This window comes from Neoarius graeffei, chromosome 22 (assembly GCF_027579695.1).
Source record: "Neoarius graeffei isolate fNeoGra1 chromosome 22, fNeoGra1.pri, whole genome shotgun sequence".
Classification (NCBI taxonomy): domain Eukaryota; kingdom Metazoa; phylum Chordata; class Actinopteri; order Siluriformes; family Ariidae; genus Neoarius; species Neoarius graeffei.
The window spans coordinates 24,827,554-24,842,815 of record NC_083590.1 but is presented as its reverse complement, the minus strand read 5'-3'; the positions used below and the strand labels follow the sequence as shown (position 1 = coordinate 24,842,815).

The window sequence follows — 15,262 nt, the reverse complement described above, 5'->3', positions numbered from 1 at the left end:
TCTCTTAGCTGCACTCTTTACAATATCATTCCTTTCATGCCATTACGTCCTGCAAATTGCTGTTTAGTGTTGGGATTTGCTGTTGTAGCTAAAGCCACATTGCCATCACATCACTGGCATAATTTGATTAAAACAAAATGAATATGAATGTCCCATTGTTAATCAAGTTGTACATGCCCGCACATAACATAATCATATGCGTCTAAAGACTTGTAGGCACGAAGTTTTTCGTGGGTGTAACTAACACTGAAGTCTTGTCAATAAGGTACGAGTATATATCTGGCCATTGTATACCAGGGAACTTACTAACATCGTCCGTCCACTCTTTAATTAAATACGGATCCGGTAGGCGATGTCCACTTGTTAGAGTTAACTTATTTATGTAGCATTCTCGATCTTGTAACGACAATTGTTTGGCATAACCTGACAGCTCATAATGCCGGTCTATGGGCGGCGCCATTGTTTCTGAGTCCAGGCTGCGCGCGCATCCTGGCAACGGTCGGTTTGTTTACAAACATGCGAAGGGGTCTATTCGACAGACAGAACTGAGGATGCCTTTCAGATGAGAGGCGAAACGTCTTCAAGACTTTTCAAGCAAGTCCAGTTGCTCTCTTCTACCAACCACAGATTGCATCGTAAAAAGCCATTTCTACCCTGTTACACGTCCACCAATTTCTAACGCTACGTTCACACTGCAAGGCTTAATGCTCAATTCCGATTTTTTTGTGAGGTCGTTCACATTAACAAATATATGCGAGATTGTATGTGATCCTCAGTATGAACGAAAAGCGACCTAAAAGTGTTCCGCATGCGCATTGCAGGATACGACGACGTCACACGCAGTGAGCATGGCCAGTGTTTACGGAAGTAACCTAAAGTTTCCTGTGTATGACAGTAGCCAGCATGGAGTACCTGGCGATGATGCAGTTGTTGCGACGGAGCCAGAACATGCACAATAGCCTGATGTTAAGGAGGAGGTTGAGAAGGAAGAGGGCAAGGGTTTTGGCTCAGGCGTTCTGCGGGGTAGTGACTGCAACCTCCGTTCAAAGGAACATCAAAGCCATGATGTTGTAACTTTTTTTGAGAGACCCGCCGCCTACTTCAGCGCAGAATAGTGACGTTTGTGGCTTGTTGATGACGTGTAAGTCGGATGAATGCGACCTGGCGGTTCAGACTGAAGTCGCATATGAAAAGAGCGGATAGGAATCGGAATTAGGACCACATATCCAAACGGCCTGGGTCGGATTTGAAAAAATCGGATCTGTGTCGTTCATATTGTCAATAAAAGATCGGATACAGGTCACATATGGGCGAAAAAAATTGGATTTGAGTCACTTCAGCCTGCAGTGTGAACGTAGTGTAAGTCTTCGTTGTCTGACCCACAGGGGGGCGCAGCTCTTCTAGAAATCTTAGCTGTTTTCTCGATATCACGGAATAATTGTTTCGTTTTCTCAAGATCTTGAATTAGTTGTGTTGTTTTCTCAAGATCCTGAATTAATTATGTCGTTATCTCGGGATAACAAGGCGAATAAAAAAAAGATTATATGAAGGGCCTCTCGCGGCTTCCGTACTTAAGGTCTCAAGGCATTTATAAACAAAAAGTGAGGCCATGGCTCTGCGTATATGCTTTAAGCTCCTCCCATCAATCCATACTCATTTCTCTCGCATGTTCAGAGTCACCAAAGCGGATCTGTTCTGCAGAGGTTTTATACCGGATGCCCTTCCTGACACAACCCTCCCCAGTCTATCCGGGTTTGGGACGGGCGCCAAGCATGCCCCGTCTTGTAGAACCGCAGTGGCTGGGTATTTTATCTAATCTGCAGGTCTTTGGGGGAAACCGGAGCACGCGAAAGAAACCCACACGGATATGGAGAGAAGACATACAGACTCCACATAGAAAGGCCCCCCAACTGACCATGAGGCTCGAACCCAGAACCTTCTTGCTTCTTGTGAGGCTACAGTACTAACCACTGCACCATCATGCCACCCTTCATTCCGTACTCACACAAACTTTTTTTTTTTTTTAATAAATAAAACTTCCTGACCCAAAGTACCATAAACCTGCTGAACTCTGAATCTCCTTTTTCTGAGATCATCTCTCATACTCTGAACATGCACGATCAGTCACGCTGGTAAACGTGCAACAATAATCTATGCTGCTGTGTACCGGTGGATTAATAATCGGTCCTGGTTACCTGAACACTCAGCACTGCATACGGCATCTTTGTGAATATTTTGAACATATTCTATTTTCAGGTCTTGTTTCTATTATTTATCGTATTAACTATTTGAACTTGGCTTTTGAATTACTGCTTTCATTTCTTAAAGGCATCTTTGGGTTCATCGCAAAAGTAATTTCGTTGCATTATGCAAAGCGCTTGGACTTGAGGAACCATTAGTTTGGCCTTTTTTTTTTTTTTAAATTACAAATAAGATTTGAATACGAATCTTTGTTTTGATTTCGTTTTTAATACATGTAAACACGAATATACACAGTATATGCTTTTATGGTTATAATTTATTATTTCCTTCATATGATTATTTTTATCATTAAAGCACGGAGACTCAAATGTTTTGAAAAATTAATAATAATTTTTGCCTGGTAGCAGACTTGCTGCAGTAGCTGAGCTGCGTTATTGGGAAAGATTTAGTGCACAGCATGTTTGAGGCACGCTTTCACCTTATCGTTTTCAGCTCTAGTCAGTTTATAAGAAGTGTTATGGGAGTCATGAAATGCAAATTCGTTACAGTGAGTGAGCTCGGCCAGTTTGATGATTGGGATTAATCAGCATACACTACCTTTCAAAAGTTTGGGGTCACCCAGACAATTTTGTGTTTTCCATGAAAAGTCACACTTTTATTTCCCACCATAAGTTGTAAAATGAATAGAAAATATAGTCAAGACATATTTCTGGCCATTTTGAGCATTTAATCGACCCCACAAATGTGATGCTCCAGAAACTCAATCTGCTCAAAGGAAGGTCAGTTTTATAGCTTCTCTAAAGAGCTCAACTGTTTTCAGCTGTGCTAACATGATTGTACAAGGGTTTTCTAATCATCCATTAGCCTTCTGAGGCAATGAGCAAACACATTGTACCATTAGAACACTGGAGTGAGAGTTGCTGGAAATGGGCCTCTATACACCTATGGAGATATTGCACCAAAAACCACACATTTGCAGCTAGAATAGTCATTTACCACATTAGCAATGTATAGAGTGGATTTCTGATTAGTTTAAAGTGATCTTCATTGAAAAGAACAGTGCTTTTCTTTCAAAAATAAGGACATTTCAAAGTGACCCCAAACTTTTGAACGGTAGCGTACGTCTGCGAGTACAAACAGAAAATGCGGGGGGGGGGGGGGGGGGTATTTCAGTTCAGTTTGTCCTGTGATACACTTTTAGCAAAAGTTGTGTGTGAAGGTTTATAAATGAGGCCTAATTTTAGAACACCACCACATATTACATTAATCTTCACCACTAATGTAGGTTCAGAACTTTTGTTGATACCAAATCAGCTTGTATTCCTAGACGTACAGTACTGTGCAAAAGTCTGAGGCACATATTAAAACAAAAAAATTTTTTTTAAATGCTGTAGACCAAAAATGGCTTAAAAATAATTAAAAATGTTTCAACATTAAAATAAATAAATAGAATACTATAAAAGCAGCAAGCTATAATAAATTAAACACAGTCAGTATTTGGTGTGAGACTACACTTCGCTTTTAAATAAATAAATAAATAAATAAAATGAAATAGAAAAATAAAATAAAAATAGTAGTCTGAGGTCCAGTGAGTGCAGTTTTATGCGGAAATGATCTGTAGGTTTTACTGAGCATCTTCCAGAACCAGCCACAGTTCTTCTGGACACTTTGACTGTCACACTCGCTTCTTCATTTTGCACCAAAACCCAGCAGCCTTCATTATGATTTCTTTTTTAATCTGAAAAGTGCTCTTTTATGGAATACGCTGCTCAGATACAACCCCCCCTCGTAACATTTAATTTTGTGCTGGAAAAAAAAAAAAAAAGAACGTTTGGAACTCTAAAACGTTTCTGTAATGTTCTGACTTGATAATGTAGAAGTCATAAAATAGAAATCTGTAACAGTTCGTATGAATGAAAAAATAAATAAAAATAAGGTGACTAAGACTTTTGCACAGCAATGCACGTGAAGTTCACACACTGAAGCAAAATGACTTCAGCATGGCGAAAGGAATTATTTTCATACGTTTACCCAGGCTAAAATAATCCATCTTTACGGGAGGAATTGGTGTCAAAACAGGAAAGCACAAATATTTGGAGGACTGTGGCTTCACACTCAGCTCCTGAAGGGTCACTGAGCGATTTAACGCACAAAGCAGTTCTGTACACCAGTTGAGAACCCGGGGAAAAAAAAAAAAAAAAGCGCAACAAAATATGGAATGACAGTATTTGATGGTAAAAACGTATCTTTTTTTTATTTTTCAACAATTATCATCGCATTTTTCACAAATTGCTGCTGTCATTTCGCCAGTTTGTTGACATTCTAAGCAGAAATGATTTTATTGGATGTTTTGAGGAAAGTTTTTATTTATCAAATTTGCAAAAAATAAAAATGAAAATGCTCTGTTTCTAAAATTCCAGTGAATGTGGATAGCATAAAACAGTTATTCCACTCAGTCTTGTCGTACATGGCTTATAGCCAACTCGGTGCTACGCGACTCATCGGCTATCAGCTCATGTACGACTCGATTTCGTGGAATAACTTAAAAAGCCACCTAGACCTACTAGTGCATATATTTTAATAGAGTCAATACTGTATAATCATTTGATAGCGTAATTCATATTGTAAATAATTAAGTTATTCCACGAAATCGGGTCGTACATGAGCCGATAGCCGACGAGGCGCGAAGCACCGAGTTGTCTATAATCCATGTACGACGAGATTGAGTGGAATAACTTTTATTCGATTCACATTCACCGGATTTTGAGAAACGGAGCATTTTTATTTTTTGCAAATACGATCAATAAAAACTTGTCTGACAAAACCATTTCCGCTTCGAATGTAAACAAACTGGCGAAATGACAGTGGCAATTTGTGAAAAATGTGATAATTCTACGCGCCGCCATTTTGCTTTTCTCTACTCACGATATAGGAGCTGAAATCCTAGCAGTAGAGCAGCCAATCAGAGCACGCGACTGCTCATATCCAGTGAATGTGGATAGAATAAATACAAGTTATTTACCAGCTGGGAGGTCCGTATTGTGAAATACCGTGACCGAGGTCTTGAAAGTACTGAGCGAGGCCCTCTGGCCCTTTACCTTAAGCTGGTAAATAATATATTTTTTTCTTTACCAAATTCTAACAGAAAACGAGAGCGCCCGAAAGGGAACACCGAGCCGAGCCGCCATTTTGAACCCTCATTCACGGCTGTAATGCAAACGGCTTCCTCCTCGGTATACAAGTGCACTTCCATGGCAGGAAAAAAACTACATTTTGCTGCCTATGTAGTCCCCTATTTATACAAAATTCAGTCATTCAGGATTCAGCCATGTTTTTGCTCGGCGTTAGCAACAGTTAGAGGTTTTTATCTTTCTCCTGAAATGTTTTCTTTTATTTCTTCTTCCTCAGGGTAGTAAAACTCGCTTTCGCTGTGAACACTGTCGTTATCGCTATCCATGCTGTAAAATTAATGCTGTTTTCCTGAGAAATGCAAAAATAAATGTTAAAAAGGATACGGACCCGCTCGCCAGCCAATCAGAGCACAGGATTTGATGGAAACCGGACCGCGAAAAAAATAATTGTAATTATCCTATTTATTACAATTTTGTATTTTATTCTGTATCGGGGCACCCGGGAGAACAGTTATGCTGAAGTGTATCCCATGTATAAATAAAGATTATTATTATTACTGGGAGGGGAGGCTGGTGTGTGTGTGTGTGTGTGTGTGTGTGTACGGTTATCCTGTCCCACCTGCAGGGCACATCGCACAGCACTCGGTCATAAAACAGGATGTCCTTCTTTCCGTTGCTCTCCACTTGCAGGCGTGGGATACAAGAGGCATCGTGGTTCACCACCATGATACACGGACTGTTCAGCCTCTTAGCCTGGTGCACAAGCAGGTAACATCGCTTATTATCCACATCGTTAGCTATTACAAAGCCCTCTGAGAAAAAGAGAGAGAGAGGAGTCAGTTTTTGCACAGAGCTCTATAGTTAAGGCTTGATTTATCGTCAATTCAATTCTTCATGACTTAATAAAAGCTAAATAACTTCTTTACCAGGAAAGGGCACATCCATATCAGAATGGAGCATCTCTATAAGCTGAGCAGTCTTCGATCCTGGAGCAGCACACATATCTAAAATCTGTCCAAACACAAGCATGATCAAATTTTATATAAATATAGATTTCCATACTCAAAAAAGATCTTCTCCACTTGCCTCTTGCTAAAAATCGTAGCTCTTTTCGCTTAAACGCGGCTAAAGTGTGCGAGTAGTTTGAGAAAGCAAGCATCCTTCCCTAAATTCAAGAGTCTCAGGCTACATCCACACGACAACGGCAACGAGATGTTATTTAAAAATATATCGCGTCCAAATGGGCAACGATCAGTAAAATATCAGGTCCATATGGCAACGCAACGCTTGCTGAAAACAATGCAATACACATGCCACACCTCTAGGGGCGCTGTAAGACGGTCCCTTCGGAGAAACCAGAACAATAGAAGAAGTAAGGACGCATGCGCATAAACTATTATGCGCGAGACTTCATATTAGCCACAAAGTCAGGAAAATCTGTTCGTAAAATTACATTATAATGACCAAATACAATGAAAAGTATTTTTCCAGTCTCACCTGTGAAAGGTAATCCCATGTGATCTCGTTTGGACGGTAAACCTGTTGGTACAGTTAAACGCAGCTCATGAATCTTTATTCTCCGCTTTGACCTATCCAATATGGCGGCGAGGATGACGTACGATTCTGCGTGGAAGGCGGCGTCTTTAATGGTCCGGAATAAATTGAATGCTACACGTTGATGGATTAATTTGCTCTTCTACGCCCTTTTTGAGGAATGTATTGTCGGACTTAAACCCACATCTGAAGAGGTGAGTGTTGGGGTCAAATTTTATTATATGTAGATTATGATCAGAATATGAATCAGAATCAGTCGGTTGAATAAGGATACAGATATATGTAGGTATATGTAAGTTTAGTGAAATAGTAATTCTTAGCTTATTCTGTGTCAAAATTTAGTTTGAAATGACCTTAGGTCCGGCTGGACATTGTTTGGGAACATTTTGTTTCTGAATGTGTATTTTGGAACAGAGAAGTGTCTGAAGGTCTGTTTTAGTGTCAGATCGACTCGTACCCACTTTGAAATAGTAGAATTAAAGTTCATGATCATGCTTATTCATTCAGTTGAATCTTAGGTCATGGCTTCATAAAGGCTATGAAATATACTGAAATATATTGAAATATACTATGGTAATGATTAATGTTAGTTTTATAGATCCCGTAATTAATGAATACATTCCGTGATTAATGTTAGTTTCATAGTTCTAGATTAGTTTCATAATGACATTATAATTAAGATCTTATGATTCTAAGGATTTTTAGTTTAAGAGCATTAACCTAATTTAGTTATAAGTTTAATCCTGTTAGTGGTTTAATTGTTCTCTCTCTTTCAGACATATTCTCATTGTTCTTGTGGTTAAGTTGTTCTTATTTTTTATGTTTATTCTCTTATAACATTCATTATTAAGAGCATACTGTTATTTGTTATTTTACTTATGTTGATGGAATCAAGATAATCAAGATGTAATTTACTGACTGACCACACATTCATGTTAAGAATTATCCATGTTAATTATTAAGAATTAGTAAGATCCTTTCTGTGCAAACTAGTGTTTTTTGACCTTCTTCGTAGGCAAGACATTATCTATGTTTAACATTCCAAACTATTCCACGAAGAATCAGACATAATATTGATTATAAGCCAAAATTCTGATATCTATCTGTACCTTACTGTCAGCAAAAATATATTATATTATTATGATTGATTCAAGATCATTACACACTTCTACATAGACACACACCCACGAAGACAAAACATAAACATAGCAACACTATAAGACATTCCCACAAATGTTTTCATTCTGACGAAGCGAGCGAATAAACTGGCATGTGAACAACCCACACGTGTTCTCCTGTCTGTTTCTGAGCGATTGACTCGTCCTCGGGCCCGAAGGGAAGGCATCAGCACGAAGGAATCGGGGTCTCTTTCTGGGTGAACCCAACAATTTGGTGTCAGAAGTGGGATACTGCCAACCAGGTGAGTAAATTTAATTTATAATTTGATTGGTTATTGATTGGTTGACCGCCTGGTTGGTAGTAATTTCAAAAAAATAGAGACCCATAATTCAGGTTGGTAATCCTCGTGTGGAGGCACGGGACGTAAGGACCCTCGTAGACTTTTTAGAGATTAGATTAGACCTTTTAGACTCTTGTTTACGGGACGAGACGGGGCTAGTAGAGCCACGGGATTGGGCTGGTAAACCTCGTAATTTTTTATTTACGGGACGGTGAGCCTCGTGAAGACGCTCCAAGGGGGAGAACGGTCACGAGAAGAGCGCGCTTTTAATCTTTGATTCCTTCGTGCGGCCATGGGGGGTAGTTGTGGTAGTAAAGAGGTACTCAGACCCGATTCTGAAGACACTCCACGGGATTGGATGAATCGATGTGATTTGGGATTCTATACTGCTCCTTGGCTGGACCTTTTAGCCGATTGGTCCACGAAACAATTTCAGTCTCGGTTAATTTATCCTCGTGCAGGGACTTTTAGACCAGAGTATCTCGTTTCGGCACACAAACAGATATATGAAGGATTTGGCAACCCAGAATGGGATTATGATTACATGACCAAAGGTTATTTAGAGTGGATTAGAATGAAGCCAATTTGGGATCATTTTCATAGAATTAAAGAGACGAAAGAACAAAAGAATTCAATACCACATCCCAAGCGTAATGCAGAGGTGAAACCTGCTTTATTTAGGTCCCTAGCCTCTGCTCCTCCGCTGGTACTCGAGGAAACAAGAAACATTCCTGTAGATACACCGGCGAACGCTTCATGTCCCGCTGATAACGTTCCTAGCGTATCTCATAACACAGGCGCTAGAAGGAAAACTGTAATGAGCAGAAGAAACGAGACAAACGAATCTAATACGGATTCTGACGATGAAATAAACACAGCTTGTGTGTGGGCGCGAAGAGGATTTAAGATCCATCCGCCTTCAGCATCAGAATTAAAAGACATTATCAAGTTATTGCCTTCGATAAACAACCCAATCAATTTCGTAGACATGCTCGTAAGAATGTGCAGGCACAAACAAATGGCTGGTGCAGATTATCGTTTTCTCATGCATGCTGTTCTCGGTGATAAATATGATGAGGATGCATTACTAGCTGCTGTACCTTGCTTGAAGCCGGAGAATGACGACTATGCCGTGACGGAGGTGAAGGAGGAAGAAAACGGTCAGACCACGACCAAACAAGTAATGAAGTTTTACTGGAAAGATACTGATAGAGCTATGAGAGAATTAAGGGAACAATTGACGCGTTATCTGCTCTCACGAAGACAGGCTAGCCGTGATCTTTCACAGGTTACTAATTGTAAACAGGAGAAGGCTGAACTCACTTCCAAGTTTTTGACACGCTTTAGCGAGACGTGGACTTGTTTGGGAAATATGCCACTGAACCAGCAGCAAAGCAATCCTCTCTTTATCTCGACATTTCTGAATAATTGTCGTCCTGATGTACAGAAGGTGTCGAAACATCATTTGAGTGACCGGAGTAATATGGTAGTGAGAGCTCTAGGGGAGAAGATTAGAATTTTGGAGGGAGATGATCTTTTGGATACTAAGCAGGTGGCTTGTCTTTCCGTCGCTAGTGGTTACTCACAACAGAATTGGGGTGATCCACAAGGCAGGGCGGGGAATAAGGGATTACCCGGTGATAGATTGTGCTATTATTGTGGTAAAGAAGGACATTGGAAGCGCGAGCGTAGAAAGAAACGGATAGATGAGGATAGGGCACGTCAAAGAGCTTCTTCTTCTTCTAATCTTCAGCGTGGTGTGTCTCTTCCTTCTCCTCCCCCTCCTCCTCTTGCTTTGCCTACGGCAAGCGTAGGCCCATATCGAGCATAGAGCTGCCTACAGAGCTGTGACCCCATGATGTTACATTGTTCTTTCGACTCTTATCTAGCTAGTGATTTGCCTGTTGTAGAATTGGTTGTGGATGGAAAGGTGCTCCCTTTCTTAATTGACACTGGTGCTACAATGTCCTCGGTGGGAAAGTCATACGAGGGTCCGATGTCTAACGAAACCGTTCGCTCTGTGGGAATTGATGGGGTCCCTTTTTCTTCCCCTTGCACTCCTCCGTTACTGGTAACCTGTCCCGCTGACCCAGCACTTCGTAAACATCACTCTTTTGTGTTGATGTCACAGTGTCCTTTTAACTTAATGGGACGGGATCTAATGAGCCTGTTACATTTATCCATTTCGTTTCAGGGATCCAAGATGACTATTTGCACTCCTGACTCGCTGCCTCCTGCTTTATCTTATCTTTCTTCACATGTGACTGTGCCAAATATTTCTGCTGTTTGCATGACTTCTGTAAACCCTGTTATTCCCTCTGCTGACCCTTCTACAGCTTTGGCTGAAATCCCCTCCTCTCTTTGGGCTGAACAGAAGGATGAGGTAGGCCTGGTTAATTGTGTTCCTTATGAAGCTAAGCTGAAACATCTGCTCCCTGTTTATGTTAACCAGTATCCTCTCTCTGAGGATAAAGTCAAAGGGATTGATGTCATCTTACAGTCTCTCCTTGAACAAGGCGTGGTGAGAGTGTGTATCAGCCCGTACAATACACCCGTCAACCCCGTGCCCAAGCCAGACGGTACCTGGCGTTTTACGCAGGACTTGCGTAAGATTAATGAACTGATTGTTCCTGTAGCACCTATTGTACCTGACGTTTCCTCTGTAATATCACAAGTTCCTGCTGATCATTGCTGTTTCTCCGTCATTGATCTCTGCTCCGCTTTTTTCAGCGTTCCGGTTGGAGAAAACACACAGCCTTTGTTTGCGTTCACGCACAGACGGAAGCAGTATACTTGGACACGCCTACCACAAGGTTTTATTGATTCTCCAGCTGTGTTTTCAGCTGTAATTCGTAACGCACTTTGTGACCTCTCCCTCCCCCAGGGCTCTGTGATCCTGACCTACGCCGATGATCTTCTGATATCCGCCGAGTCCCCAGAAATCTGCCAAGACGCATCATTGCGCCTGCTCCAACATCTGGCGAAAAAGGGTTTCAAGGTTTCCAGAACCAAGCTCCAGTTCTGCAAGGACACTGTTAAGTATCTGGGCTTTGACCTCTCACAAGGTTGTCGTAAGCTGTCAGCTGATCGGGTGCAGGCGATTCTAGACACGAAACGCCCTGCCACTAAGCATGCCCTCATGTCTTTTCTGGGTCTTATCAATTATTGCAGACAATGGATCCCTGACTGCTCCTCATATGACAAGATTCTCCGTTCTGCAATCTCTCATCAAGACCCACAGCGACATCCTTTGACCTGGACCGACACTATGATTAACGCTCATCACTCCCTCAAAAGCGCTCTCTGCTCCGCCCCAGCTCTGGGTTTACCTGACTACTCCAAGCCCTTTCATCTCTACGCCTGTGAACAGCAAGGTACGGCGTCTGGTGTTTTGGCTCGGGAGCATGGAGGGGGGATTCGTCCGTGTGCGTTCTTATCTAAAACATTAGACACTGTTGCTCAAGGCTTGCCTGCGTGTCTAAGGGCTGTCGCCGCCTGTGCTACGATGGTTTCAGATGCAGAGAAATTGGTTTTGTCTCACCCACTGATCTTGCACTCGTCACATCAAGTTAAACAGGTATTGCAAAATTTGCAGACTCAACATATGACTGCGCAGCGACGCTCCGGATATGAAACCATTCTCTTTTCTACTGACAATCTCGAAATTCGAGCCGCATCCTCTAATACTATAGGTCACGCTCTCGCACGCCTTCTTAACTCTCAGGACGACACCTTAGAGGACACTGATCATGATTGTCTATCTGAAATCTTGCATACTACCAGTATCAGGCCCGATCTTTCCTCCAGCCCTCTGGAGACTGGGGAAGTAATCTTTGTTGATGGCTCTTGTTCTAAACCTTCAGATAATGTTTTCCTCTGTGGCTATTCTGTGTGTTCCCTGCCTGACATTGTACACGAGGCCTATGCTCTCCCGTTCTCTTCCGCTCAGGCAGCCGAATTGCATGCACTAACGCGTGCCTGTATTTTGTTGCAAGGCAAGGACGTCACAATCTACACAGACTCTCGTTATGCCTTTGGGGTGGCTCATGATTTTGGGAAGATTTGGCAGTCACGGGGCTTCCATGCCACAGATGGGAAGCCCATTTCACACTCAACTTTAGTACAAAATCTTATTGATTCTTGTCATCTCCCTAGGTCACTTGCTATAGTCAAGACTAAAGCGCATGCCTCGGGAAACACCCCTGAACGCATGGGTAACTCTCTTGCTGATCGTATGGCAAAATTTGCTGCTGCTTCTGGTGTCATGTCTCCTGGTCTAGACTCTTCATCATGTAATACATCTTGTCTTGCTAGTAGTCTGATCCCAGATTTAGACCTTATCTCTTTACAGGCTTCAGCTTCTCCAAATGATTCTGCCTTCTGGCAGCTACAAGATGCTTACGTCGCCTCTGATGGCCTATGGTACAGCCAAGATGGCCGCCTTTGTCTTCCATCACATTGCCTTCCCTTCCTTGTGCGTGAATTTCATGGCGTAACACACCGTGCACGAAGGGGGGTAAAGGGGGACATGAACAAACTTTTCTGTATAGCCAATCTAAACAGTTTGGTGGATTCAATTCTCGAGAGATGCCTCATCTGCACACAGAACAATCGCTCCAAAGCAGTCGCGAAACACGAGTGTTTACCCATACCGACATCTCCATTCTTAGAATGGCAAATCGACTTCACACACATGCCTCCCTGTGGGCCGTTTAAATATCTCCTGGTGATTGTGGATAAATTTTCTAAATGGGTAGAAGCCTTTCCGTGTTCTAGAGAGAATGCAAAGGTAGTGACTCGTACGCTGGCAAAAGAAATAATACCTCGTTATGGGGTTCCAGATGCCATAGACTCAGACAAAGGTACCCCTTTCGCCTCAAAGGTCACACAAGATCTGTGTAAGTATCTTTCACTAAACTGGCGCTTTCACATTCCATACCATCCTCAATCTTCTGGTATCGTAGAGCGTACTAATCGAACATTGAAAGACAAACTAACTAAGGCTATGCAGACCACGGGTTCCAGAAATTGGGTAGACCTATTGCCAGCCACACTGGCTGAAATTCGCACGACATCGAAGCCTAGTCTCGGCGGCTATTCCCCCTACGAGATCATTTTTGGGCGACCGTTCCCTGTCCCCTGGAGAAAAGGGACTCCGGCTCTGGGTACCTCTGATTTGAAGACACATATGGATGAGTATTCTGCAGCCCTTATCGATAAATTGCATGAAATTTGTACTAAGGTCAATAGTACAATATCACTTCCACCATCGGCAAACACACACCCCTTCCAAGTGGGAGACAAAGTGCTGGTGCAATTTTTTAAACGATTTGGACAATTGGGAAAACCTCGATATAGTGAGCCTGCAGAAATAGTCGCCATTACTCGTACTGCTGTCTTAACTGACCTTTTTCCACAGTGGATCCATGCCACCCGACTGAAGAAGGCTCCATAATAAAGTTGTGTTACAATAATCAGTTGCTATTAACGCTTTTTGTGTCCCTATCCAGTCTCTTTCTCTCTCTCTCTCTCTCCCTTTCTCTGTGCTATAGAATTGACCTGTGTGCAAACGCTGACTGAGTTGTGCAGCCCGGCTGACTGAGAATCCATTACTGCCTGTGAGACGTTGTGAACGAAAAGGGGGAAGAGATCTTGCGCCCAGTCTGGAATCCGAACCGTGAACCGTTTGGAACCGAACCACCTCACTACAACCATGATGGTCCACATCGCGGGTCTCGTGACATCACTGCTCGGGGCAGGGCTACCCGCCCGAGCCTTCAGGATCACTTCCTTGCTCAGGGCAGGGTTACCCGCCCGAGCCTTCGTGGCTGCTTCATCTCTGCTCGGGGCAGGGTTACCCGCCCGAGCCCTCGTGACCATTCTCCTATTGCTCGGAGCAGGGTTACCCGCTGGAGCTGGACCTCGAGACAATATCTTCTGGCAATTTGCTAACTGGACTGCACGGGCTCACACAAATGAAAGTTGTTATGTATGTCATTTGATGCCATCCTCCACTATTATTACACGCCCACCTTTGCCGTTATGCTCTGAAGCTTTATATTATGCTTGGGGGCCAAAAGGCCAACCTTCTAAATTTTGGGGCCCTTTCTGTAATTACTCTCCTCATCCTTCTGTGGTAGCAAAGTTAAACCAGACTTCTTCAGTACATGGCACAGATACCCCCGACATTATATTACAAGATTCTATTCTCACTACTCTAAAAGTAGATATGCCTTCTAATTTCACTTTCCCTCATTGTTTTAGAATGAATTACTCTCAAAAAAGTAGCATTTATTTAGGACACATTCCTAAGTCTCAATGTAAGCAGATATATGATCAGAATTCCGTCACCTCTCCATGTCCTCGCTGGGTCCCGAATTCATGTCGATGTAACCCTCCGCTAACCGATTGTACATTCAACAGTATCGGATATATCACGAATACATGTAGGGCTCATCCTAATTGCGTTCCACCACACCCTAATAATTATCCTGGTGTTAAATTGGCATTAAACTGGTACTGCGGTAATAGTAATCTCCTTGTTTCGTTTCCCACTAAGTGGTCAGGCATTTGCGCTCCCATACAACTCAAAAACGCTATCACTGCTATCCATCCTCTCTCTGCTCATCGCCCAAAACGAGAGGTTATTCATAATTTTCCACCCCTGGAACATCATCTTACTACTAGGCGGCACAGGTTTTGGACATCAATGTTTCCTCATTTTGGTGTAGCTGATCTATGGAAGAATGTAGAGTTAACACATTATCGCTTGGCCAGCTTTGTTAATGAAACCATTAAAGCTGTCGATGGTATTAGAACAGAATTAACCTCCCTGCGTCTAATGACTACTCAAAATCGTATGGCCCTTGATATTTTGTTAGCAGAAAAGGGGGGTGTTTGTGCTATGATTGGAGAC

General features: G+C 42.4%; 1 protein-coding gene across 1 annotated transcript in view; it reads right to left on the bottom strand.

Annotated features, from left to right (window-relative positions):
• nsun2 (NOP2/Sun RNA methyltransferase 2) overlaps window positions 1-15,262 on the bottom strand; it is a 110,129-nt gene that overhangs the window by 82,552 nt on the left and 12,315 nt on the right. The window contains exons 6-7 of the mRNA XM_060904687.1: window positions 6,260-6,344; window positions 5,953-6,145 (exon numbers count right to left, since the gene is read on the bottom strand). Of these exons, the coding sequence (XP_060760670.1) occupies window positions 5,953-6,145; window positions 6,260-6,344 (278 nt within the window). The remainder of the gene's footprint in view (window positions 1-5,952; window positions 6,146-6,259; window positions 6,345-15,262) is intronic.